Source organism: Oryctolagus cuniculus, chromosome 8, assembly GCF_964237555.1.
Source record: "Oryctolagus cuniculus chromosome 8, mOryCun1.1, whole genome shotgun sequence".
Lineage (NCBI taxonomy): Eukaryota > Metazoa > Chordata > Mammalia > Lagomorpha > Leporidae > Oryctolagus > Oryctolagus cuniculus.
This window is the reverse complement of record NC_091439.1, coordinates 67156662-67183599: the sequence shown is the minus strand read 5'-3', so window position 1 is coordinate 67183599 and position 26938 is coordinate 67156662. Positions and strand designations below refer to the sequence as shown.

The 26938-nt window shown below is 37.6% G+C and overlaps 1 protein-coding gene and 1 long non-coding RNA gene across 7 annotated transcripts in view; one reads left to right on the top strand and one right to left on the bottom strand.

Moving 5' to 3' along the window:
• Nucleotides 1–26938, top strand: part of RAP1GDS1 (Rap1 GTPase-GDP dissociation stimulator 1) — a 170356-nt gene that overhangs the window by 31319 nt on the left and 112099 nt on the right. For 4 of the 6 annotated variants that reach the window (XM_070047837.1, XM_070047841.1, XM_070047840.1 and 1 more), the window contains exon 2: nucleotides 10015–10122. The exons of the other annotated variants lie outside the window; for them this stretch is intronic. In XM_070047837.1, coding sequence (XP_069903938.1) covers nucleotides 10015–10122 — 108 coding nt within the window. The remainder of the gene's footprint in view (nucleotides 1–10014; nucleotides 10123–26938) is intronic. 6 annotated transcript variants of the gene reach the window in all.
• LOC138843530 (uncharacterized) lies at nucleotides 513–26784 on the bottom strand. Its single transcript, XR_011378341.1, has 3 exons — nucleotides 26658–26784; nucleotides 26409–26489; nucleotides 513–647 (listed from the first exon to the last, which is right to left on the bottom strand). It is a non-coding gene; the product is annotated as an uncharacterized lncRNA (long non-coding RNA).

Sequence of the window (26938 nt, the reverse complement as noted above, 5' to 3'; positions counted from 1 at the left end):
TGATGGCTAGTGATCCTAAGCATTTTTCATTTGCCTCTTGGTCATTTGAATTTGCTCTTTTGAAAAATGCCTGTTCAAGTCCTTTGCCCATTTCTTAACTGGATTGTTTGTTTTGTTGTTTTGAATTTCTTGAGCTCTTTATAGATTTTTGATATTAATCCTTTATTAGTTGTATAGCTTGCAAATATTTTATCCCATTCATTCAGTTGCCTCTTCACTTTGTTGAGTGTTTCTTTTGCAGTACAGAAGTTTCTCAGCTTGATGTAATCCCATTCATCTATGCTTTGTTTGCATGTGCTTCTGGGGTCTTTTCCAATAACTCTTTGCTTATATCAATATCTTGCAGGATTTCCCCAATGTCCTCTAATAATTTGATGGTACTGGGTCATAGATTTACATCTTTGATCCATTTTGAGTGCATTTTTTTGTAATGTGTGAGGTAGGGGTTTTGCTTCATACTTACGCATGTGGAGATCCAGTTTTCCCAACACCATTTGTTGAAGAGACTGTCCTTGCTCCAGGGAATGATTTTAGCTCTTTTGTCAAAGATAAGTTGCTTGTAGATGTATGGATTTATTTCTTGTGTTTCTATTCTGTTCCATTGCTCTACCCATCTTGTTTTTGTGCCAGTACCACTCTGTTTCATGCTGCAAAAATTAATATGAAAGTAATTATTCCCATGGAAAGACTGAATGTTTTAATGATTACAAATTTTTAGAAAGTAGATTGTTCTTTGTAATTTTTCTTATTTTTTATATTCTTAAATACTTGAATCGATCTCTTTTTATATTAAAAAACTAAATCCCTCCATTTATATTTCTGATCCTATGGAGTGTATAGTAAGAACTTCACAGGTAGTGCTTCCCTTCCCTTCTCTATTGGCACACTTTGGCCCCAAGTATATGATACAAAGGCTGGTAGCTAGACAGCTTTCTAAAACTAACTGGTTGATTACCTTATTCACTCATTCACTCATTTACTGGTTGCTACCTATGTGCCAAGTAGTGCATTGATTGTAACAAAAAGATACTGCATAAAATATGGTAGGGGAGGTTGCATCACAGCTGGTGATTAGCTGTGAATGATGGGTAGGTACATTGACAAAGAATAAACCTGAGGACCTAAGGCAAAGGACAAGCCTTAGGGGGATTGGGCAGGGATGAACTGAAACTTAATGGAAGGGATGTCAAGCAAGAAGTATTATTGACAGGATGAGGGAAAAGAAAGAATTAAAAAGGAACCTGATGCCAGTGTAGGTATCTATGGGGAAAGACAGGGAGATAATTTTTGATAAAGTTAGAAAACAAGTTGGGAAAAGAAATTAGTTTTGAAAAAAAAAAAGTTACATAAAACAGACAAATGTAGGCAATACGTGCCTACATCAAGAAATTGGAAAGGCACCAAATAAATGAGCTTTCAGTGCATCTCAAGGATCTAGAAAAACTGCAGCAAACAAGACCCAAATCTAACAGGAGAAGAGAAATAATTAAAATCAGAGAAGAAATCAATAGGATTTAATCCAAAAAACATTACAAAAAATCAGCCAAACTAGAAGCTGGTTTTTTGAAAAAATAAACAAAATTGACACCCATTGGCCCAACTAACTAAAAAAGAAAAGACCCAAATCAATAAAATCAGAGATGAAAAAGGAAACGTAACAACAGACACCACAGAAATAAAAATAATCATCAGAAATTACTACAAGGACTTGTATGCCAGCAAACAGGGAAATCTATCAGAAATGGATAGATTCCTGGACACATGCAATCTACCTAAATTGAACCATGAAGACATCGAAAACCTAAACAGACCCATAACTGAGAAAGAAATTGAAACAGTAATAAAGACCCTCCCAACAAAGAAGCCCCGGACCAGATGGATTAACTGCTGAATTCTACCAAACATTTAAAGAAGAACTAACTCTAATTCTTCTCAAACTATTCAGAACAATCCAAAAAGAGGGAATCTTCCCAAATACTTTCTATGAAGCCAGCATCACCTTAATTTGTAAGCCAGAAAAAGATACAGCATTGAAAGAAAATTACAGACCAATATCCCTGATGATCATAGATGCAAAAATCCTCAATAAAATTCTGGCCAATAGAATGCAACAACACATCAGAAAGATCATCCACCCAGACCAAGTGGAATTTATCCCAGGTATGCAGGGTTGGTTCAATGTTTGCAAAACAATCAATTAACAGACTGCAGAAGAAAAACCATGTGATTATCTCAATAGACACAGAGAAAGCATTTGATAAAATACTATAACAGCCTTTCATGATGAAAACTCTAAGCAAACTGGGTATGGAAGGAACATTCCTCAATACAATCAAAACATTTTATGAAAAACCCATGGCCAGCATCCTATTGAATGGGGAAAAGTTGGAAGCATTTCTGCTGAGATCTGGTACCAGACAGGGATGCCCACTCTCACCACTGCTATTCAATATAGTTCTGGAGGTTCTAGCCAGAGCTATTAGGCAAGAAAAAGAAATTAAAGGGATACGAATTGGGAAGGAAGAAGTCAAACTATCCTTCTTTGCAGATGATATGATTCTTTATTTAGGGGATCCAAAGAACTCTATTAAGAGACTATTGGAACTCGTAGAAGAGTTTGGCAAAGTAGCAGGATATAAAATCAATGCACAAAAATCAATAGCCTTTGTATACACAGGCAATTCCACGGCTGAGAAAGAACTTCTAAGATCAATCCTTTCACAGTAGCCACAAAAACAATATAATACCTTGGAATAAAATTAACCAAGGACGTTAAAGATCTCTATGATGAAAATTACAAAACCTTAAAGAAAGAAATAGAAGAGGATACCAAGAAATGGAAAAATCTTCCACGCTCATGGATTGGAAGAATCAGTATCATCAAAATGTCCATTCTCCCAAAAGCAATTTACAGATTCAATGCAATACCAATCAAAATACCAAAGACATTCTTCTCAGATCTGGAAAAATAATGCTGAAATTCATATGGAGACACAGGAGACCTCGAATAGCTAAAGCAATCTTGTACAACAAAAACAAAGCCAGAGGCATCACAATACTAGATTTCAGGACATACTACAGGGCAGTTAGAATCAAAACAGCATGGTACTGGTACAGAAACAGATGGATAGACCAATGGAACAGAACAGAAACACCAGAAATCAACCCAAACATCTACAGCAAACTTGTATTTGATCAAGGATCCAAAAACAATCCCTGGAGTAAGGACAATCTGTTCAATAAATGGTGCTGGGAAAACTGAATCTTCACATGCAGAAGCATGAAGCAAGACCCTTACCTTTCACCTTACACAAAAATCCACTCATCATGGATTAAAGATCTAAATCTATGAGCTGACACCATGCAATTATTAGAAAACGTAGGAGAAACCCTGCAAGATATAGGTACTGGCAAAGACTCCTTGGAAAAGACCCAGGAGGCACTGGCATTCAAAGGCAAAATTAACTATTGGGATTGCATAAAATTGAGAAGTTTCTGTACTGCAAAAGAAACAGTCAGGAAAGTGGAGAGGCAACCGACAGAATGGGAAAAAATATTTGCAAACTATGCAACAGATAAAGGGTTAATAACAAGAATCTACAAAGAGATCAAGAAACTCCACAACAAAAAACAAACAACCCACTTAAGAGATGGGCCAAGGACCTCAATAGACATTCTTCAAAAGTGGAAATCCAAGTGGCCAAAACACACATGAAAAAATGTACAGGATCACTAGCAATCAGGGAAATGCAAATCAAAACCCCAATGAGGTTCCACCTCACCCCAGTTAGAATGGCTTACATCCAGAAATTTACCAACAGATGCTGGCGAGGATGTGGGGAAAAAGGGACACTAACCCACTGTTGGTGGGAATGCAAACTGATAAAGTCACTATGGAAGTCAGTTTGGAGATTCCTCAGAAACCTGAATATAACCCTACCATACAACCCAGCCATCCCACTCCTTGGAATTTACCCAAAGGAAATTAAATTGGCAAACAGAAAATCTGCATATTAATGTTTATTGCAGCTCAATTCACAATACCTAAGACCTGGAATCAACCCAAATGCCCATCAATAGTAGACTGGATAAAGAAATTATGGGACATGTACTCTATAGAATACTATACAGCAGTCAAAAACAACGAAACCCAGTCATTTGCAACAAGATGGAGGAATTTGGAAAACATCATGCTGAGTGAATTAAGCCAGTCCCAAAGGGACAAATATCATATGTTCTCCCTGATCGGTGACAACTAACCAAACACCAAAAAGGAAACCTGTTGAAGTGAAATGGACACTATGAGAAACTGTGACTTGATCAGGCCTTGTTGTGACTGTTGATGTACAATTTAATACTTTATCTCTTTTAGTATTTTCTTTGTTCTAGTTAATACTATTGGTTGAACTCTGTAATTAGCACAGAATTATTCTTAAGTGTTTAAATTTAACTGAAAAGTGATCCCTGTTAAATATAAGAGTGGCAATAAGAGAGGGAGGAGATGTACAATATGGGACATGCTCAATTGGACTTGCTCCAGATGGTGGAGTTAGAAATGTGCCAGGGGATTCCAATTCAATCCCATCAAGGTTGCATGTACCAATGCCATCTCACTAGTCCAAGTGATCAATTTCAGTTCACAGTTGTTCATACTGATAGGTCTAAGAGTCAAAGGGATCACACAAGACCAGTGTCTGCTAATACTAATTGATAGAATAAAAAAGGGAGAGAACTATCCAACATGGGAAACGGGATACACAGCAGAATCATAGAATGGCAGATGTCCTAAATAGCACTCTGGCCTCAGAATCAGCCTTTAAGGCATTCGGATCTGGCTGAAGAGCCCATGAGAGTATTTTAGGCATGGAAAGCCAAGACAGTCTGGCAAAAAAACAAAACAAAACAAAACAAACCAAAAACACCCTAAATGAAAGATCTCAGCGTGTGAGATCCCAGTAGAAAGAACGGGCCATCAAAGAAGGAGTTACCTTTCTCTGAAGGGAGAAGAGAACTTGCACTTTGACTATGACCGTGTTGGAATAAGATCGAAGTTGACGAACTCAAAAGGGTTCCATAGCCTTGGCAACTCATGACTAGAGCCTAGGGTGATTACTGACGCCATAAACAAGAGTGTCAAATTGTTAAGTCAACAACAGGAGTCACTGTGTACTTATTTCTTATGTGGGATCTGTCCTTAGTGTGTTGTCCAATGTGAAGTAATGCTATAACTAGTACTGAAACAGTATTTTACACTTTGTGTTTCTGTGTGGGTGCAAACTGATGAAATCTTTACTTAATATATACTGAATTGATCTTCTGTATATATAGAGAGAATTGAAAATGAATCTTGATGTGAATGGAATGGGAGAGGGGAGGGGTGCGAGTGGGAGGGAAGTTATGGGGGGGAAAAGCCATTGTAATCCATAAACTGTACTTTGGAAATTTATATTTACTAAATAAAAGTTTAAAAAAATTACTTTGTATTTTGTAATTTTTATCTAATTTTTAAAACCTTAGTTTATAATGTAACTGTTTTACTTTATAATGTTAATTACATTCAAATATTTATCTTCAAAATAGTCTCTTGTAGACTCTAATATGGTAATGTACAAGTAAGTACTCATTAAATACACTAGGGAAACAATAGGGTATATAGGTTAAAAGAATGTGCCCTGGAGTAAAGTGCTTTGGTTTAAATCTAGAGTCTTACTCTTCTACCTCTGTGATTTTAGTACAAATTATTTCACTTTTCTGTGCCTTCACTTATAAACCATATAAGTAAGAAGAAGCAAGGATCAACTAAGTACTTAGATTAGTAAAATGAGTATAATAAGAGTACATTTATATTCTGCTTTAGGAGTATTGTATGCACCAGATAAGGCAGTACATTTAAAACATACAGTACTACTCTGTTAGTCTTAACTGTTCTTATAACTTGTTGACTGGTAGTTCTGAGGAATTGTAATTTGACTAATATTCTAAGTCCTGTTTTTTTTTCTCAGTGTTGTGATCATTTTTGTGACTTTCAATAATGGGAACTTAGATATTATATATTCATAGTTTATTTCAGAAGCATCAATTTAATATCTACTAACCTGAGCTATAATGCCCTGTAATTTTGTTTAGCTCATAGGGAGTTGGATATGATTTTACTTTAGAAAAAAATCAATTTCTCATTGTGTCTCCTAAGAAAATAAATGTTAACCTTAATTGTGAATGATAACTTGGGGTTTTTAATTAAGAGTAGTTTTAGGTTTATGTTAGTCACAAGTTTTAGTAGGTTCAGTTAGAGATATGATTATTTGATGTCTATTTTTAAGTCTTTTTTTCTGTAAGTTAGCACTCATAGCAAGAAAACATCATATTTTTGCAGTTGTCATGGTGGCAGTGTACAAAAATCTATTAAAATGTGTACTTTACTTGGAAGTAAGAGAATATCTGGAATGCTAATCCTGAAGGTCCTTAGTTTCCTATTAGGAGAGTCATGAGAGCAAACTTACTTGCTTCATAACGTCAAGACATTATTTATCTTTTTCACTATGTTGCCATTTGCACTGAAAGTGGTGATTGCAGCAATTTTGAGTAAATAAACTTCTGTGATTTGGTATGCATCAATTGGGGTAGCAGCACAAACCTATACTGTAGTTATTGTTGTCTGCCGGCACACACTTGAAGTAAAAGAGAACACAATATGTAACTATTCCATCAAAGAATATCCATGATTTACTACAAAAAGTATTTTTTAAAACCTAGCCTTTGGAGCTGGCACCATGGTGCAGCAGGTTAAAGCTGCCACCTGCAGTGCCAGCATCCCATATGGGTACCGGTTTGAGTCCTGGCTGTTCAACTTCTGATCCAGCTTGCTGCTATGGCCTGGGAAGGCAGTGGAAGATGGCCCAAGTAATTGGGCCCCTGCACCTGCATGGGAGAACTGGAAGAAGCTCCTGGCTCCTGGCTTTGGATCAGCTCCATTCTAGCCATTGCGGACATCTGGGGAGTGAACTGGTGGATGGAAGACCTTTCTCTCTCTCTCTGCCTCTTCCTTTCTGTAACTCTGCCTTTCAAATAAATATATAAATCTTAAAACACACACACACACACAAAAGAAAAAAAACCCTAAGCCTTTAAGTCCTCATTTTCAAAATATTCTGCATGATGAAGTGGCAGGTATACATAAAACACTTTCAGTGCATCATATCTGATGGTTTCTTTAAAGAAAAGCACTTGGGAGCTGATGGAGGTTCCGCCTTCCACTGAGGATTACCATTTTGTTTATGAATGAACCAAGAGATTTTTTTTTTAAGTTTGATTGTTTGCCAGAATGAATGAAGTTAGTTTGTCATTCAGAGAAAAAGTTGTTGACAGTATTGCTTGTGAGAAAATTGGAGTTCTCAAGAAAAAAATTAGAATTTTAGAAAACTTAGACCACCTTGAACTTGACAGCTTCCCAATACTTAAAATATTCATTTTAAAATAAGATTAGTGATATTAACAAATGCATTACTTTGAAATAGTGTGATGAAATATGTCAACAATTGAAAGACAAGCATAACTTCCTGTACTAATACTTTTTAAAAAGTTTGGTTGATTGATTGATTGATTTGAAAAGCAGCAAGAGAGGGAGAGGCAAAGATTGATTTTCCACCTACTGGCTCACTCCCCAAAATCCCTCAGTTTCCTTTGTTGCACCATGCCCAAACTAGGAGCCAAGAACTCTTTCCAGGTCTCCCACTTAGGTGGCAGGAATCCCAGCCATCATCTGTTGCCTCCCCAGGTGTATTATAGGAACCTGGATCAGGAGGGGAGGTGGGACTTGATCTCTGATGCTCCAAAATGGGATGTGGGCATCCTAAACTGTGGTGCACCTGCTGTATCACAGCACCTGCCCCTGATGTAATATTTTTTAAATGATCAATACATGTTGATGTTTTGTATGCCTAGGAGCTCCAAAGCACAAGAGATCAATGGATTTTTTTTTTTTTTTTTTTTTTTTTTTACAGGCAGAGTGGACAGAGAGACAGAGAGAAAGGTCTTCCTTTGCCGTTGGTTCACCCTCCAATGGCCGGCACGCTGCGGCCGGCGCACCATGCTGATCCGATGGCAGGAGCCAGGTACTTCTCCTGGTCTCCCATGTGGGTGCAGGGCCCAAGCACTTGGGCCATCCTCCACTGCACTCCCTGGCCACAGCAGAGAGCTGGCCTGGAAGAGGGGCAACCGGGACAGAATCCGGCGCCCCGACCGGGACTAGAACCCGGTGTGCCGGCGCCGCAAGGCGGAGGATTAACCTAGTGAGCTGTGGCGCCAGCCTGAGATCAATGGATTTTAATATAGCAGTTGGAATGTTCATTGATATTTTTTTCAGAGTTCACATGGCTGCTAACCTGCCGGAAATTTTAGTATACTATTAATGAATATTCACAAGAATCCAACATAATAATTAAAAATACTTCCATTTTCTACCTGTACATGTATGGGAGGCTGAATTGTTTTCACTTACTCAACCACAGTAACACGTCACAAAATACTGAATATAGAAGCAGATATTAGAATGAGGTTATTTTCTGTTAAACTGTATTATAGAGATTTGTAATAATAATTAGCCACTCTTGCTAATTTTTTATTTTGTAAATATAGTTATTTTCATTTAAAATGCTAGTTATTTTAACATGTAAAAGGTTGATAATTTTTACTTTCAAATGAATTGATGTTTTTTAAATCTCAGTTTTTAATATCTAAATAAGTTAAACATCAATAGAAATATAAAGATAAGCTCTTTGGGCTCCTCAATATGTTTTCCTACCGTAATGAGGTTTTTTAAGAATCTGTGGTCTAGAGAAATCCACGTATGATTTAGGAGGAGGACATAGCCAAAATATATGTGTTTCAGCTTAAAGTAGTACTTTGATGTGAAGTGTTTTTCAAATGAAAGTGTTAAGGTAGGCTTTGTAGGAATCACTTTTTTAAAATAGAGGTTTGTTTATTTATTTATTTTAAAGATTTATAGAGGGAGAGAAATCTCCTCCACTAGTTCACTCCCAGATGGCTGCAACAGTCAGGACTGGGCCAGTCCAAACCTAGGAGCCAGGAGCATCATCCAGGTCTTCCACATGGGTGACAGGGGCCCAAACACTTGAACCGTCTTCCACTGCTTTCCCAGATGCATTAGCAGGGAACTGTATCAAAAGTGGAGCTGCTGGGACTTGAACCAGTGCCCATATGGGATGCTGGTACTTGCTGTGATTTAACCTGCTCTGCCACAGTGCTAGCCCTGAAATTTGTTTACTTATAATTTGAAAGGCAGAGTGGCAGAGAGAGGGAGAGACACAGAAAGATATCTTCCATCTGCAGGTTCACACCCCAGATAGCTGCAACAACCAAGGGTGGGCCAGGATCTCCATCTGGATCTCTCACTTGAGTGACAGGGGCCCAAGTATTTGGACTATCTTCCATTGCCTTCTAAGGCACATTAGCATGGAGCTGGATTGGAAGCAGAGCAACCTGGATTTGAAAAGGCACTCCAACATGGGATGTTAGTGTCATAAGTGGCGGCTTAACCCACTGTGCCATAATAATGGCCCCCACACTATATTTTTTGAAGTCATATTATTTTGAAACTTTTCCAAAATTTTGCTTTCATTTTATATATTTAAAATACAAGAGAATACCAAAATGAAATATTTGGACATTTAGTTTTTCTCAACCATAGTTGGTAGCTGATTTTTTTTTTTTTGAAGCTCAATAAAATATAAGAACACAGAAAAAGATGTTCTGTGGTTATCTATGGAATATTTCCTCATGTCTCACACATGCTTCATACTTGATTTAAATGGACAAAGATTTATTTAAAAATTTGTAATAGTTCAGTGCAATGCCATTTTGGAATGTAGATAGAGGGCAATTCACTATAGTGGAAATCTTTTGCATATTAATGTTAACTGTTTATCCTTTTACCATGTGAAATATGATGGTGATAAGGTTGGTTGAGTTTCGAATTTTTCACTTTTATTTAAACAGATAATCTCAGTGATACCTTAAAGAAGCTGAAGATAACAGCTGTTGACAAGACTGAGGATAGTTTAGAAGGATGCTTGGATTGTCTGCTTCAAGCCCTGGCTCAAAATAGTAAGTTCCATTATGTTTTTCTCAAATGCAAAGCAAAAAAAAAATCGAATCAGCAGTCATTCAGAAATTGATATATAGTTGAACAAATAACTTGCATTGACATAACTTGAATGTTTTTGAGTCCTATCCCTGAGTGCTGAGGTTGTGTTACATGTTCTACCCTCCCACTCAACCTCCCACCCTCAAAATAAACTCAAAGCCAAATTGATAAGCAAAGAAAGGAGGAATTGATTGGTGGTGATGACATTAATACCAGCCTCAGAAAGAGGCCATTATTTCCTTCCTAACAGACAACATTATAGTTGTTTTTTGCTGAACACCTACATTTGTGCTTTAGAAAAGACTGCTTATTTGTGGGTTGAGAGGGGGAGAGAGGAGAAACAGAGAAGATAACCTAAAACATTTGACATTTTTTCACATGAGATCTTATGGTCACTATTTAAAGTAATTTTACTTTAAAATTATGTGTGTATATGTAGATTAACTTGGAAAAACCATCAATAGTCAACTAAAAATCCCCTGAAATTGAGACAAGACTTTGGTGTGATAAATACTAGAAATAGAAATTACATAATTGTTCATTAATTAACACATGGTATTATTGCATTTGATTTGTCATATTTCCATGCACTAATTTCTGTATGACAGTGAATGCAGAGGTATAGAGTGATTTTCATTTGTTGCCTTAATTCTGTTTGTGCTATACTTGTGTCTGTCATGAGAGCACCTATTGTATGCCACAGACTCTATTTATTTCCTAGTCTTTTCCTTACTACATGAGGTAGGTTTATTATCACAATCTAAAGGATGAGAAAGATTGGGTAAGATTATTTGCATTGATGTGTCAGAAGTAAGAGTTTGGAATCGAACTCTTAGTTCACAACATGAAGTTATTCCAAGAAGCTAGATGTTAATGTGATCTTAAGTTTTTGCTTTTTCTTTAAAATAGTTCTGAATATTTATTAGTATAAAGGCGAATAAACCTTTTTTCCCCTTGAGAATAGACTTGATAATATTTATTATTTAGGTATTTATTAATATAATTTAAAAATATCTGGTTTTAGACCATAAAAAGTAATATATAATTTTCTGTAATGTTTATTTTCATCATTCTTACTTGCCTAAGTAGATTGACCCATTGACACTTCTGTCTTCTTATGATAACATTTAACTTAAATGAGTCTGTACATGTTTTTTTTTTTTTTTTTTGATGGAGAACTTTTAATTTCATAATTCTTCCTTGGTGTCAGTTGTTTTACAAAAAAAAAAATCTCACTATTTGCACCAAAATTGCACCTGGTCAAAAAAGAGTTCTCCATTTTGTACAAATACAACATGATAATGTGTATAATGGAAATGTGAACTTAAAATTTTGTTTTACAATAGTCTCACTTGTCCTTGGAAAGGATATTTCTTTTTTTTTTTTTTTTGAGAGGTAAAGTTATAGACAGTGAGAGGGAGAGACAGAGAGAAGTCTTCTGTCCATTGGTTCACTCCGCAAATGGCCGCAATGGCTGAAGCTGCACCGATCTGAAGCCAGGAGCCAGGAGTTTCTTTCGGTTTCAGTCTCCCACGTGGGTGCAGGGGTCCAAGGACTTGGGCCATCTTCTACTGTTTTCCTAGGCCATAGTAGAGAGCTGGATTGGAAGAGAGGCAGCTGGGACTAGAACTGGTGTGTATATGGGATGCCGGCACCGCAGGCGGAGGATTAGCACACTGCATCAGTGTGCCGGCCCTGGAAAGGATATTTCAGAAAGAATATGCTTTTGAAAAATCTGTACTGTGTGAATTTAGTACATTTGAATTGTGCATTGTAAATGATCATATTATGAAAGTTTTACTTTGATGTGTGACTAGAATGGTTCCCTCTTCCCTTTCTTTGACATTAAATTCAGTGTCTGCCAATTTTAAAAGATGAGCGTGTGATTGGCTATGTGGCCCCTCAGGATAAACCACTGCTTGCAGAACCTATCCAGTTGGGTGCTGGTTCAAGTCCGGCTGCTCCACTTCTGAGTCAGCTCCCTGCTAATGTACCTGGGAAAGCAGAGGAGGATGGCCCAAATGGGAGACTCAGAAGAAGCTCCTGGCTCCTGGTTTCTGCCTGGCCCAGTTGTGGTTGTTGTGGCCCTTTGGGGAGTGAACCAGCAGATCGAAGACATCTGTCTCTCTCTCCCTCTCTCTCTCTGTAAATCTGACTTTCAAATAAATACATCCATCTTACCAAAAAAAAAAAAAAAAAAAAGGGGGAGAGAGATGAGAGTTACAAGAATTGAATACATAGTAGATTTTATAGAAAACGCTTTGTTTAAGTAAGATATTTTTATAAATCTCAGATCTGAATGAGAGGCATTCATTTACTCACATAAATACTTCAGATCTCAGTTTTAAAAATGTTTTCAGTAAATATATGAAGGCTACCAGCCAAGAAATCAGCTTCTGTTTATTCTAGTTTCTTAATTCGGATTATATTTAGATGATTCTCAGTAAATGCTTGTTGAATTACAGTATAGCTACTCTATTTCATGTTTGTTTGAAAAATTAAAACAATAAGCTACCTCTTTTCATCCCTCAACATTAAGACAAAAAGAGCAGGACTTCTGCATCACCTTCCAGGATAAACTACCAGCAAAAATTAAAAGCTAAGACAAAGAACCAAATTACCGTTTTTGTCATAATAAAAGTTCTATTAATTTTATTCCATGTTAAAACATGGGGAACAGATCACATGGAGGGGAGAATCACCAAACAACGCAGCAATATTCTCCAGCAACTTTAAACTCTTCCTGAAGAATGAGGCTCTCTTCTTCTGCCTTGCTGTCATATTTTCCTTTGTAATTTAAAATTTGCTTTGTTACTTTCCTAGTAAAAATTCTGATTTCATACAAGAATTATATGATTATTTATTTTGTGTAGAACAACTCTATGAGACAAACACAGGTTAACTTGTCTTTGAAGAAGAAAGTGTTTAATATCTAGATCCACAAGACTAATCTGTTTATTTCCTATTTCTTGGTTTGTATTTTATTTGTTGTATTGATTCCAGGTTCCATACTCGGCTACAATGCTAGGCATACCTAATTACATACACCAACTGCTAATATAGATTACTCCATGGATCTTCTCTAGCAGTAAGACCTTTTTGTTTCAGTTGCTTTCAGTCTGCCTTATGCTTCTAATGCAGGGCTGGGAAACATTTTCTTTTTCTTTCTGCTAAGGGATGTTTGTATATTTATAACATCACTTGCAGGCCATATGAAATTATCAACTTAAAAAATTAGTGGGCTATTTACTTATTGAATTTCAGATACCACTTGTGGTAACTGTCAGGGCCACACCAAATGATTTCACAGGCCTTATACAGCTAATGAGTCAGACATTCCCCACCCTCTTGTATCTAAATAGATTTTACTGCGAGTAGCAAAGTTACTTCTTCACTAAGGGGTTTTGAAATTTATTAGTCCCCACCCCAGTAGCTATAGTAAAACTAATCACTGAGCACAAAATATTGCTGATTTTTTAGAAATTAAAATGTATTATTTTAGTTTATTATTTAATAATAATAAGGAGGGTAGATACAACTTTTTTATCACGAGTTATCAGATGTGCCACAGAAGTGCCCTTTTTTCTTCATTATGGTGCTTATTCATTTTTTATAGTAATTCTTTAGTTATAGTGTTCATTGTCCCTGAAGGTTTATGACTGATACAAATCATAAACTCCCAGAGATTCTGTTCATACTAAGTAAAGGTAGCGTTTGAAGACTGTATGAGACTCTAAACTATACCAAATCTGTCAACTAAAAAGATGTTGACAGTTCCTAATGAGTTAAGGTTCTTGGATTTCAGAGTATAGTGGTAGCTAACTCAATCTAAATCTTTCCAAATATTTTCTGAAAATCCATACAAATCAACAATGACATCAGATAAAACCAACTGACCATAATCTCTACCTTCAGTATAACTGGGAAACAGAATTAATATTATTAGAGAAAGAAATAAACATCGAAATCTAGCCTGCTCAACTTGAGAGACCACCGTGGAGTGATTTCAGTCAAGAGTACAGAGACTACATGAAAAAGAAAAGGGGAGTAAGGAACCAGGAGCTCAAATTAGAAAGTAAAATTCGGACCTTTGCTGTGGCATAGCAGTTAAATCCGCTGCCTGCAGTGCCAGCATCCCATATGTGTGCCCACTCCAGTCTCGGCTACTCCACTTCAGATCCAGCTCTCTGCTGTGGCCTGGGAAAGCAGTAGAGGATGGCCCAAGTGCTTGGGCCCCTGCACCCACATGGGTAACCTGGAAGAAGTTCAGTTCCAGCTGTTGCGGCCATCTAGGGAGTGAACCAGTGGAAGAAAGACCTCTCTCTCTCTCTCTCTCTCTGCCTCTCTGCCTCTCTGTAACTCTGCCTTTCAAATAAATAAATAACTCTTAAAAAAAAGAGAGAGAGAGAGAGAGAAAGCAAAATTCCTGGGGCTGGTGCAGTGGCATAGCAGGTAAAGCTGCTGCGTGCGATGTTGGCAGCCCATATGGTTGCCAATTTGAGTCCTGGATGCTCTGCTTCCTATCCAGCTCCCTGGTAATGTGCCTGGGAAAGCAGCAGAGGATGGCCGAAGTCCTTGGGCCCTTGCACCCACGTGGGAGACCCATATGAAGCTTCTGGCTTGGGTCTGGCCTAGCACTGGCCATTGTGACCATCTAGGGAGTGAACCAGTATATGGAAGATTTCTCTTTCTGTCCCTCCCTCTCTCTCTGTAACTTTGCCTTTCAAATAAAAAAAAAAAATGTAAGTAAAATTCCTACTCTAATAGGAAAATACTAAGCTGTAATCTTAGATTGAATTAGAACATTGGCTACTTTGAAGTGTGTAGCACCCCGTACGACAGGTCAGGAGAGTACCACTTTGGGGGATAAAGGAGTTCTTCCTTCCTGTATACTTCGTGAAAAGAAGAAAGTAAGTGGGAGGAGGAGAGAATTAAGTGTTCTATAAAAATAAGAAAATCACACAATCAGAAGACACATTAATCACTTCATTTGGTTTCAGTTCAGAAGGGGGAAGGTTTTCAACTTAAAGCCTAGGCATTTATCTCAAATCTTTACCCTTACTGCATACAACTTTTTTTTATCACTAGTTAAGGAAAATAAAGCTTAGACACTGAATAGGAAATTTCAGTGAGAGATACATACAAAGATGCTACAAGGAATAAAGTAGCAAATAAGAATCAAAACATTTTATCTATTAAAAATTTGTCTCCTAAACCATATGAAGCAGTTATCGGTAACAGAACACTGTAAATGATGTTAAACATCCTTAAGCTTTTGAAGGTATGAAGAGAAAAGCCCACATGTCAGAAATCAGAAACCTAAAGCTGAAATTTATAAACACCATGAAGATGTAAAATGGGTGCTGACCAGAAGAAATTCATGAAAAAATGACTGAATCATTTTAAAATTAGGAATAAATTGTAAGATATGGAAAGAAGAGTAGAGGCATTTGAAAATTATATTTATTTGAGAGGTAGAGTTACATACAGAGGGAGAGACAGAGAGAAAGGTCTTCCATTCACTGGTTTACTCCCCAGATGGCTGCAACAGCTGGAGGTGGGCTAATCCGAAGCCAGGAGCTTCTTCTGGTTCTTCCAAGTGGGTGCAGGGGCCCAGCATTTAGGCTATTTTCTACTGCTTTCCCAGGCCATAGCAGAGAGCTGGATTGGAAGAGGAGCAGCTGAGACTGGAACCACTGCCCATACTGGATGCTGGTGCTGCAAGTGGAGGCTTAGCCCACTATGCCACAGTGCAGGCCACAGCATTTGAAAATTTTATAAGGGGCAATAAGGAAGGGATGAGAACATGCAAAAGAATGAAAACAAAATAAAGGTTCAAACAAAAGATGATCAGTGTAGAAGACAACAAAAAAGATCCACCATGCATGAAATTGGAGTTCTTAAGAAGACAGAAAAAGGTAACAGAGGAGATACTAAACTTGTAAGTTTTCTAGAAGTCAAGGAAAATCAGCATCTACATATTAAAAAGGCCTACTATGTACTTGTGAAAATTGGCTAGAGCAGTCAACTTAAAAGACAAAATAGAGTAATAATTTCAATTTCAAAGGAAAAAAAGTACAAAGGAAGAAATTGTAAGGATAGTAATATAGAAAAGATCAAGTAAAATTTACAAAGGAAAGAAAATCAGAAAGGCATCAGACTTCTCAGTAGCAATACACATTTCAATAATGAAGCAATATTTTCATTTAACTCAAGTAATAAGAACTTTATATTGAGACAAGCTGCTCAATAAATAGCAAAGATATCAAAAAAAAAAAAAAAAACCACAGGAAATACTGTACTCATTCACCTCCAGAAGAATCTTTGTCCGTTACAGTAACCATTCTCTGACATGGCTGTAGAACAGTTGAAATAAGGCTAACCTGAAATGTGGCAAGCTGTAAGTGTAAAATATGTAACTGAATTTCAGACTTATTACCAGAAAAAAGAATATAAAATGTAGGAATTTGAAACAAGATTTTGTTTCAACACATTTCTTACATCTTATATTTACAAATGCTTTATTGAGGCTTATAGGCTGACATTTCTTGGATTGTGTAGTAACTGATTAAAGTGGATTTCTGAGTTGAGCCAGAAAATATATGATGGAAAATGCAGCTTAGAAGTGAAATAATATGAACTTATTCATATTTCATGAATAAATATATTATGATTAGGTTGTTCAGTGTAGGGTGAAGACATTTTAAAAGGAAATTTAAATTCATTGTTCTGGGGTTAGATTCTAAGGGTGAGACAGTGTGTAGTGCTGAATTATGATCTGTGTGCTTAAATCTATATAGCAGAAGGGAGAGGACAGGAATTTGTTGAAAGGCAACATGGAAAAAGGCTTGAATCTGATTGGAAGAATGAGAAAGACCATCATGAAACCCTCACAAGCCATGAGGTTACGTAACAGAAGGTAGATATGACTGTGCTGGTTCATGCTGTTTGCTGTCTGATTTTCTTCAAAACATTATACTTCATAAGAGTCAAAAAAATTCTCATTATTTGCAATCTCCAGAAGGAGATAACTCTCCATTGCTATTTGACTCTTTTTTTTTTTTTTTGACAGGCAGAGTGGACAGTGAGAGAGAGAGAGAGAGAGAGAAAGGTCTTCCTTTTGCCGTTGGTTCACCCTCCAATGGTCGCCGCTGCAGCCGGCGCACCGTGCTGATCCGATGGCAGGAGCCAGGATCCAGGTGCTTTTCCTGGTCTCCCATGGGGTGCAGGGCCCAAGCACCTGGGCCATCCTCCACTGCACTCCCTGGCCATAGCAGAGAGCTGGCCTGGAAGAGGGGCAACCGGGACAGACTCCGGCGCCCCGACCGGGACTAGAACCCGGTGTGCCGGCGCCGCAAGGTGGAGGATTAGCCTATTGAGCCACGGCGCCGGCCCTTTTTTTTTTTTTTTTTTTTTTTTTAAAGTCAGAGTTATAGGGTGGGGAGGATGGAGGTCTTCCCATCTGCTGGTTCACTCCCCAATTGGCTGCAATGGCTGGGGCTGCGCCAGTCTGAAGCCAGGAGCCAGGAGCTTCCTCCTGGTCTCCCATGTGGGTGCAGGGGCCCAAGGACTTGGGCCATCTTCTACTGCTTTCCCAGGCCATAGCAGAGAGCTGGATTGGAAGTGGAGCAGCCGAGTCTTGAACCGGCGCCCATATGGGATGCCGGCACTTCAGGCCAGGGCGTCGTCCCACTGCGCCACAGTGCCAGCCCCAGTATTTTTATTCTCTTACTACACCTGATTTATAAATTAAACATTGTTATAGGTATGTGTGAGTTGGAAAAAACATGATATATTTGGAGTTTGATTTTGTCTGCAGTTTCAGGCATCCTCTGTGGATCTTGTAACATACACCCTGGGAAAAAGAGGGAGACTACTATAAATACTAAACTAATGTGTCAGTCTGTGCTAATGTAGCAATATGACAGGTTGGGTAATTTATAAATAATAGAACTTTGTTTTCTTTCTTTCTTTGAAATATTTGTTTATTTGTTTGAGAGAGAAAGAGAAAGAGAGAGAGAATGTCTTCCAACTGCTGGTTCACTCCCCAGATGGCCACAATAACAGAGCTGGGCCAGGCTGAAGCTAGCAGCCAGGAGCTTCTTCCAGGTCTTCCATGTAGGTGATGGAGGCCCAAGCACTTTGGGATCCTCTGCTGCTTTTCCCAGGCTATTAACAGGGAGCTGGATCCCCAGTGGAGCAGACAGGACTTGAACTGGTGTCCACATGGGATGCTGGCATTGGAGGTGGCAGCTTTCCCTGCTGCACAACAGCTCTGGCCCTGACAAGTCCAGAATTAAGGCACTAGCAGGTTTGAAGTGAGCTGATGTGCTGCACCTCATTGATGATGCCTTGTTACAGGATCCTCACATAATGGATGGCAGCATTCTAAGCCTAACCCATGACACCATTAATCCAGTCATTAGGGTGACTTAACTCACTGACCAAAAAGGGCCCACCTCTAATCTTATTTTTTTATGCTATATAAATATTGTTATTGGAACTTTTTTATTTTACATATGAGAATGTATTTTTTCTTTCTTTTTTTTATATGTAGCAACTGTTTATTAAAAAACTTGTATTTTTAGTTACTTTAGCAGATTCAATATGGTTTGTAGATACTATTCTGAAAACATAATATTCCCTTCCTCCCTCCCTCTCCCTTCTCTCTCTCCCTCCCACCCTCCTTTCTTTTCCCTTTCTTTTTGTTTTTGAGCTAACACATTGTAAATTTACATTACAGTAAAAAGGCTTAATATTTCACTTAAATAAGAAGTTTACAAGTAAAAAAGCAGAAAGCTGGTTTGGTAGGAATATAGACAATAGTTATAAACAATAATTTAATGGAAAAATGACCATTTCACCCATAAATAGCAAATTTTAAAGTAATCACAGATCATTAGAACTGTAGTAGTATAACATCCTGAGCCGGCGCCGTGGCTCAATAGGCTAATCCTCCACCTTGCGGCGCCGGCACACCGGGTTCTAGTCCCGGTCGGGGCGCCGGATTCTGTCCCGGTTGCCCCCCTTCCAGGCCAGCTCTCTGCTATGGCCAGGGAGTGCAGTGGAGGATGGCCCAGGTGCTTGGGCCCTGCACCCCATGGGAGACCAGGAAAAGCACCTGGCTCCTGGCTCCTGCCAGGATCAGCGCGGTGCGCCGGCTGCAGCGGCGGCCATTGGAGGGTGAACCAACGGCAAAGGAAGACCTTTCTCTCTCTGTCTCTCTCTCTCACTGTCCACTCTGCCTGTCAAAAAAAAAAAAAAAAAAAAAAAAAAAAAAAAAAAGAACTGTAGTAGTATAACATCCTTAACCATTAGTTTCACAAATATTAAAACAAAGTTTTACAAAACTGTATTTGCAGCAACACTGATACAGACGTTTCTCCCTCTCTCTCTGTCTCTTTCCTTCTTTTTTAAAATTTGGCTCCCACATATAAAGGAAAATATGTATATTTGTCTTTCTGGGTCTGGCTTATTTCACTCAACATGATGGCCACCAGTTGTGTCCATTTTGCTTCAAATTGTAGAATTCCATTCTTTTTTTTTTTTTTATAGCTGAATAGTGTTCCACTGTGCATATATATTACATTTTCTTTATCCATTCATCTGATGACTGACACCTTGATTAATTCCAAATTTTGGCTATTGTGAACAGTGCTGCTATAAACATGGTGATATCTGTTTGATACATTGTGTTCAAGTCTTTTGGGAATATATCCTGTAGTGAGATTGCCACTTCCTATGGAAAGACTGTTTCTAGTTTTTAAAGAAATCTCTGCATTGTTTCCCACAGTGGCTACACTAATTTACATTCCTGCCAACAGTGTATAAATGTTCCTCTTTCTCCACAGCCTAGCCAGTATTTATTACTCTCCGTGTTTTGGATTGTAGCCATGCTGACGGGTGAGGTCATATCTCATTGTGGTTTTCATTTGCATTTCCCTGATGGTTAGTAATGTTGGACACTTTTTCATATATTTGTTGGCCATTTGTATTTCTTCTTTAGAGAACTGTCTATTAAAGTCCTTTGCCCATTTTTCAGTTTGATTGGTTGTTTCTTTGTTGTTGTTGTAGTGAATAGATTACCTTTTTCAGTGTGAGTCAAGTCCAAGAGGTTGTATTACCTCTAGAATGCTTTCTTGCATAGTTTATAAACACTTTCACTTTTAAGTATTACATTTCAGCTTTCCTGAGTACACATTTGGTGTTATAAAATAAAGTTTCATCATTATGTGGACTTAGGAATTTACCAGTGAGACATTTTGAGAAGTAATAAAATCTATTGAATCATTTTTCCTTTAAAAGCTGCTTTGTAAAGTATATATTTTTTATCAAAATTAATTTATATGTATTATGTTCAAAAATATGTTTTTGATATATATTTTAGATGAGGATCTAATTTCACTTTTTTTTTTAACTTTTATTTAATGAATATAAATTTCCAAAGTACAGCTTATGGATTACAATGGCTTCCCCCCCATACCGTCCCTCCCACCCACAACCCTCCCCTTTCCCACTCCCTCTCCCCTTCCATTCACATCAAGATTCATTTTCGATTATCTTAATATACAGAAGATCAGCTTAGTATACATTAAGTAAGGATTTCAATAGTTTGCTCCCACACAGAAACATAAAGTGAAAAACAATAGATGATTTTTTTAAATGATGATGAAATCAGATCAGACCTATTGTCATGTTTAATCCCAGTGAGAGTCAAGTTAGGAATTGATAATTTCTTTCTTTTTTTTTTTTACAGAAGATCAGTTTAGTATGCATTAAGTAAAGATTTCAACAGTTTGCACCCCCATAGAAACACAAAGTGAAATATATTGTTTGAGTACTCGTTATAGCATTAAATCTCAATGCACAGCACATTAAGGACAGAGATCCTACATGAGGAGTAAGTGCACAGTGACTCCTGTTGTTGACTTTACCAATTGACACTCCTGTCTATGGCATCAGTTATCTCCCTATGCTCCAGTCATGAGTTTCCAAGGCTATGGAAGCCCTCTGAGTTCTCCGACTCTTATCTTGTTTAGACAAGGTCATAGTCAAAGTGGAGGTTCTCTCCTCCCTTCAGAGAAAGGTACTTCCTTCTTTGATGACCTGTTCTTTCCACTGGGATCTCACTCACAGAGATCTTTTGCCAGAGTGTCTTGGCTTTCCATGCCTGAAATACTCTCATGGGCTTTTCAGCCAGATCCGAATGCCTTTAGGGCTGATTCTGAGGCCAGAGTGCTATTTAGGACATCTGCCATTCTATGAGTCTGCTGAGTATCTCACTTCCCATGTTGGATCACTCTCCCCTTTATTTATTCTATCGGTTAGTGTTAGCAGGTACTAGACTTGTTTATGTGCTCCCTTTGACTCTTAGTCCTTTCATTATGATCAATTGTGAACTGAAATTGATCACTTGGACTAGTGAGATGGCATTGGTACATGCCACCTTGATGGGATTGAATTGGAATCCCCTAGTATGTTTCTAACTCTACCATTTGGGGCAAGTCAGCTTGAGCATGTCCCAAATTATATATCTCTTCCCTCTCTTATTCCCACTCTTATGTTTAACAGGGATCACATTTCAGTTAATTTTCAACACTTAAGAATAACTGTGTATTAATTACAGAATTAAACCAGTCATATTAAGTAGAACAGACAAAAAAACTACTAAGAGGGATAATGTATTAAGTTGTTCATTAACAGTCAGGGCTATGCTGATCAAGTCACCGTTTCCCATAGTATAATTTCAAAGACTTTGTATTAAAAAGTAAGAATATAAAATGACTTAATTTTTATATTGATTACATGTTAAATGATATTTTGTGTAAATGAAATATCTATTAAACTTAATGTCATCTGTTTCTTTTTGCTTTCTCTTTTTAAAAAATTTACATATTTATTTTTTTCAAAAGGTAGAGTTATAGAGAGGGAGAGTAACAGAGAGGGAGATTGGAGAGTTAGAGAAAGAGATCAAACTTTCATCCTCTGGTTCACTCTCTAAATGGTCACAATGGCTAAGACTGGAACAACCTCTATCCAGGTCTCCCACGTGGGTGCAGGGGCGCAAGCACTTGGGCCATCTACCTCTCCCTTCACAGGCACATTACCAGGAGCTGGATGGAAAGTGGAGCAGTTGGAGCTTGAACTGACACTCATGAGATGTCAGCATTGCAGGCAGTGGCTTGACTAGATGCACCACAGTGCTGCTCCTTCTTTTTACCTTTTAAAAATATGCCTGCTAAAAAATTTAAAGTTACATATTGGGATTACATATTTCTTTTCTTTTTTTTTTTTTTTTCCGGACAGGCAGAGTTAGACAAAGAGAGAGAGCGAGAGAGAGAGAAACAGAGAAAAAGGTCCTCCTTCCGTTAGTTCACCCTCCAAATGGCCGGGCTTACATATTTCTTTTGGATTGCAGCATACCAGAACAATCCTTCTCAGACTTAAGAGTACTGAAAGTTCTTTGGAGATCTTGTTAAACCAGATACCTGGGATTTGTACCCAGAGATTCTGATTCAGTAATTTCAGGGTGCTGTCGAAGAATTGCATTTCTACTAAGCTTTCAGAAGATGCCGATGTACTGATCTGTCACTTTAAGTTATATGATTGTAATATACATACTTTTTTGTGGGTTGAAAAGAATGCAGAGTAAGATGAATCAAAGACAATATCAGTATTCACACAATCTATCTAGTCTAATCTATAAATAAGATACTATCATACTGTCTAGAGGATTATAAATGTAAGCATTGTGCTAGGCCTTTGAAGAAAAGAGTCTGGAATTTTGTTGAAGTCTGTAGCTATTTTTTAAATGAGTATTTTGTTTTTACTATTTCTTATAAATAAGAATATAAAAAATAAGAGCAACTGTTTATCAAATAGGAAAGTAAAATTTATTATATCATTTTAAGACTTTACACTTTTTTAAAGATGTATTTATTTAAAGGGCAGAAGACTTTATACTTGTAAAGAAAGAAAAGGAAGAAAATTGTTGGAAAAAATACCTATGAAAGTTCAATTAAAATGTGTTTATTACACAGATACAGAAAGATCTTTTACTAAAGCACTTGCTTTTTCTAGATTTTTTTTCTCTCATTTCTGTATTCTTAACCTTTATGTAACAAATGATGGAATTGGAATGGGGAGAATGATGAGACAAAAGTCAGAGACAGGAGGAAGATGGGTCATAAATAATGGTCAGCAGTGAAGAGATAGGTGATTTTACAAAGCTTATAGCACCGTCTGCTCTAATACCTACAGGCCTGTTAACTCACTAGCCTTAGGGCTGGGACAGTATTTTAATGATATTGTCATCTAATTTTGCAGTTTGTAAATACCTTACTAACCTCATCTCCAGTTGTTAATCCTTTTCTGTCTCATCCTTAGCAAATAATTATTCTGTCTTTATGAAGGACTTCATTTTTTATGATAAGATCTGTTTCATTTTTTGATAAACCTAAGATTTAAAACAGCACTTTTAAATGTTAATCTCTTATTTTCCTCCTTGCAACTGCTACACACTGGCCCCATTTTTAGCCCCTGGATAAACATACAATGTTTGCTCCCTAACAAACCTTCTACATTTAAAGGTAACTATTGTATCCCTTATTTCTTCAGTCGGTGGTCTTACGGTGACAGAGGTATAGTGCAGTGTTACAAGATGGTACAGCATCCTAATGTTTGTGTGGACATATTTGTTGGAAGGGCTTAAATGATTCTCTTTTCTAGGAGCTGGTGGTTTTTAGTCAAGGTTTTCAAGAGAATTAGAACTGTTAAGAGATGAGTGGGTGGGTGGATAGGAAGGTAGGTAGATAGGTGGGTAGGTATAGAGAGACAGAAGGTGGTACAGGGAGAGATTTTTAAGGAGTTTGTTCCTGAGATTATAGAAGCTGGAAGCCCAGATTTGCAGAGTGGGAAGACCCTGGGAAGAGCTGATGTTGCAGTTCAAGTCCACAAAGGCAGCTAGCAGAATTCCCTCTTGCTTGAACAAGAGCAGTCTTTTCTTCTATTTAGGACTTCAACTATAAGGATGGGGCCCACCTAAATCATGAAGGGCAAGTCTGGTTTACTCATAATTCACTGTTTTAAATGGTAATCTCACCCTAGAACATCCAAAATAAAGTTTAACCAAACACCTGAGTAATATGGCTTTGCCAAATTGGTAAAATCATCACAAATGGAATATACATTTCCACTGTAGTAGCAAAATGGATTGTTTGCCACAGTATTTATGTGTTGGAATAACTGCTGGGAGGAATCCCATTAGCATTAGAGCTTTGCACAGAAGAATCTATAACTGATTTTACTGAGGTTTTTATGACCTACTTTTTGATACTTACTGAAACAAACCTCAAAATGAGGTTCCAAAAGGCAGTAACATTTGAATTTTGTTATTGTTTTGTTTTTTAGATATATGGAGTCAAAGTCTAGATTGTAGCATATAGTGTTCTGGAAAGTGAGTTCATTTTAGATGCTTGCATATTGAATGATAGGCATCTTTTCTCTTTGTTGTAAAGAAGTAAGCAATGTTTTCATTTGGCTCATAATTACTGAAGAATTCATCATCTTTTTCTTTCCGATATGTATATATAGAAAGGATAATAGAAAGGCAAGGTAATTTTCTACAATGATTTCTAAAGGTTTAGAGAACATTTTTGCATATGTTTGCTTTTGAAAATACAATCTGAGATCTGATTAGCTTAATGCAAAGTGCAAAGTTTAGTCTCTGCTTGAGTCAGTGATTGGTAATTCTACAGAAACTATTCAAAGATCTTGATGAAAAAATTCTTTAAAATATAAAGCAATTTCTTTTTTCAGTTCTTTCTTCTTTTCTATCAGAAGTAATTACAGTTACTACATCATCCCTCAGTTGCTTCATCTTTAGTATACCATAGCAGTTTATATAACTTTCTATCCAAACTTATTTCAGTATATGTTCATTATTTTTGAATACCTTTTTTCATTTATTCATTTGTAAATTCTATTAAGGGATGATATGCAGTTGTATTCAGCTAACATAATTAGGTACCACCATGCCTTAGTTCTTTGCTCTGGAGAGTTTAATGGTATAGATTCATAACATATAGACACATTTTAAGATAGTGTAGATGAGCTGATTACAACCTGTGTTAGAAACAAAGACATCAGTTTGACTTACAACCAAATGGAAGAGTCTTAGAAAGTTTCACAAAGGGAATGATGTGTTACCTGGCCATTGATTGATAAATAGGTGTTTTATAGGTGTATTGTCTGTATACTACTTGATTTTTCTTCTGACTTGAGCAATACCAACCATCTTTTTTTTATAACTTCTCAATAGTGGTAGCCTTCAGCTGCTAGCCAAAAAGTGACCCAATGGGCAGAATGCTGTCATTAAATATGACCTCTAAACTCAACTGTTAATAATTTCAGATATTGCTTCTTTGTATGTGTTTTTCTCTTCTGTTTAGAATATGTTTTATTGTCCTTAAAAACTCAGCTCTAACGTTACCTTATCAGTGCACATTTCCATATTTACACAACTACGATTCCCTCTCACTATACCTTTTTTTTTTTTTTTTTTTTGGACAGGCAGAGTGGACAGTGAGAGAGACACAGAAAGGAAGGTCTTCCTTTTTCTGTTGGTTCACCCCTCAGTGGCCGCTGTGGCTGGTGCACCGTACTGATCTGAAGCCAGGAGCCAGGTGCTTCTCCTGGTCTCCCATGCGAGTGCAGGGCCCAAGCACTTGGGCCATCCTCCACTGCACTCCCGGGCCACAGCAGAGAGCTGGACAGGAAGAGGAGCGACCAGGACAGAATCCGGTGCCCGAACTGGGACTAGAACCTGGTGTGCCAGCGCTGCAGGCGGAGGATTAGCCTAGTGAGCCGCGGCGCCAGCCCCCACTATACCTTTTACATAACCTCCATGGTGGTATGAATCTCATTGAATTGTGATAATTTATTAACCTCTTTCTCTTACCAGAAATTATATTTGAGGATATTATTTATGCCCTCTTTATCTTATCTAACATAAGAGGAACTGTAAAAAAAATGTCGTTCCTTGAATGATCTTATCCACTCCCAAGTCTTCAATGACCAAATTATTTTAACAACTCAGAAACAGTTACAATGTTGAGTGTTAGTGTTGGGAAGTAGAGGGTAAGTTTGATAAGCAGGTCCAATGAATGTTGAATTTTAAAAATATAATATACTTTCTCCAGGTATATCCAATAGCTTCTTATTATTTACTACAACTAAAGCTACTTACCAGAGAAGATTTCAGCACTCAATCTTGGAAGTCCAAGTCCGAGATCAGGCAACTCATGGGTCTGGAGTATTGATGAGGGTGCTGGAAGGCAGAATATGTGCAGAGGAAGGATCCCATGGTGAACCATGAAGCAGAAAGACAAGGAACATGCTCATCCTTGTGTTCTGTACTTATTAAGCCAAGATGACTCAGCCAGTGCACCCCACCCAAGCAACCGGATCCAATCTAATCACTTCCCAAATTCCCCACCTTTGAACACCAGAATTGGATCAAGTCTCCATCGTGTCATTAGCATCAAAACATGTCTTTGGGACTTCAGATTTCCATGAGTTAAGGAGCCAAATCCAGTTCATAGCACCAGGTAAATGTGGGGCCTGAAGCAAAAGCAAAGGAGGTAACACGTACAAAAGCACAGCATTGGGAAACATCTCTAGTCCTCTGAGAAACTGAGAATCTTGGTCTGGCTTGTAAACAGCTATATGTGGGAAGGGTCAAGAGATGAAAATCAGGAAGGGAGATTGAGATCAAAT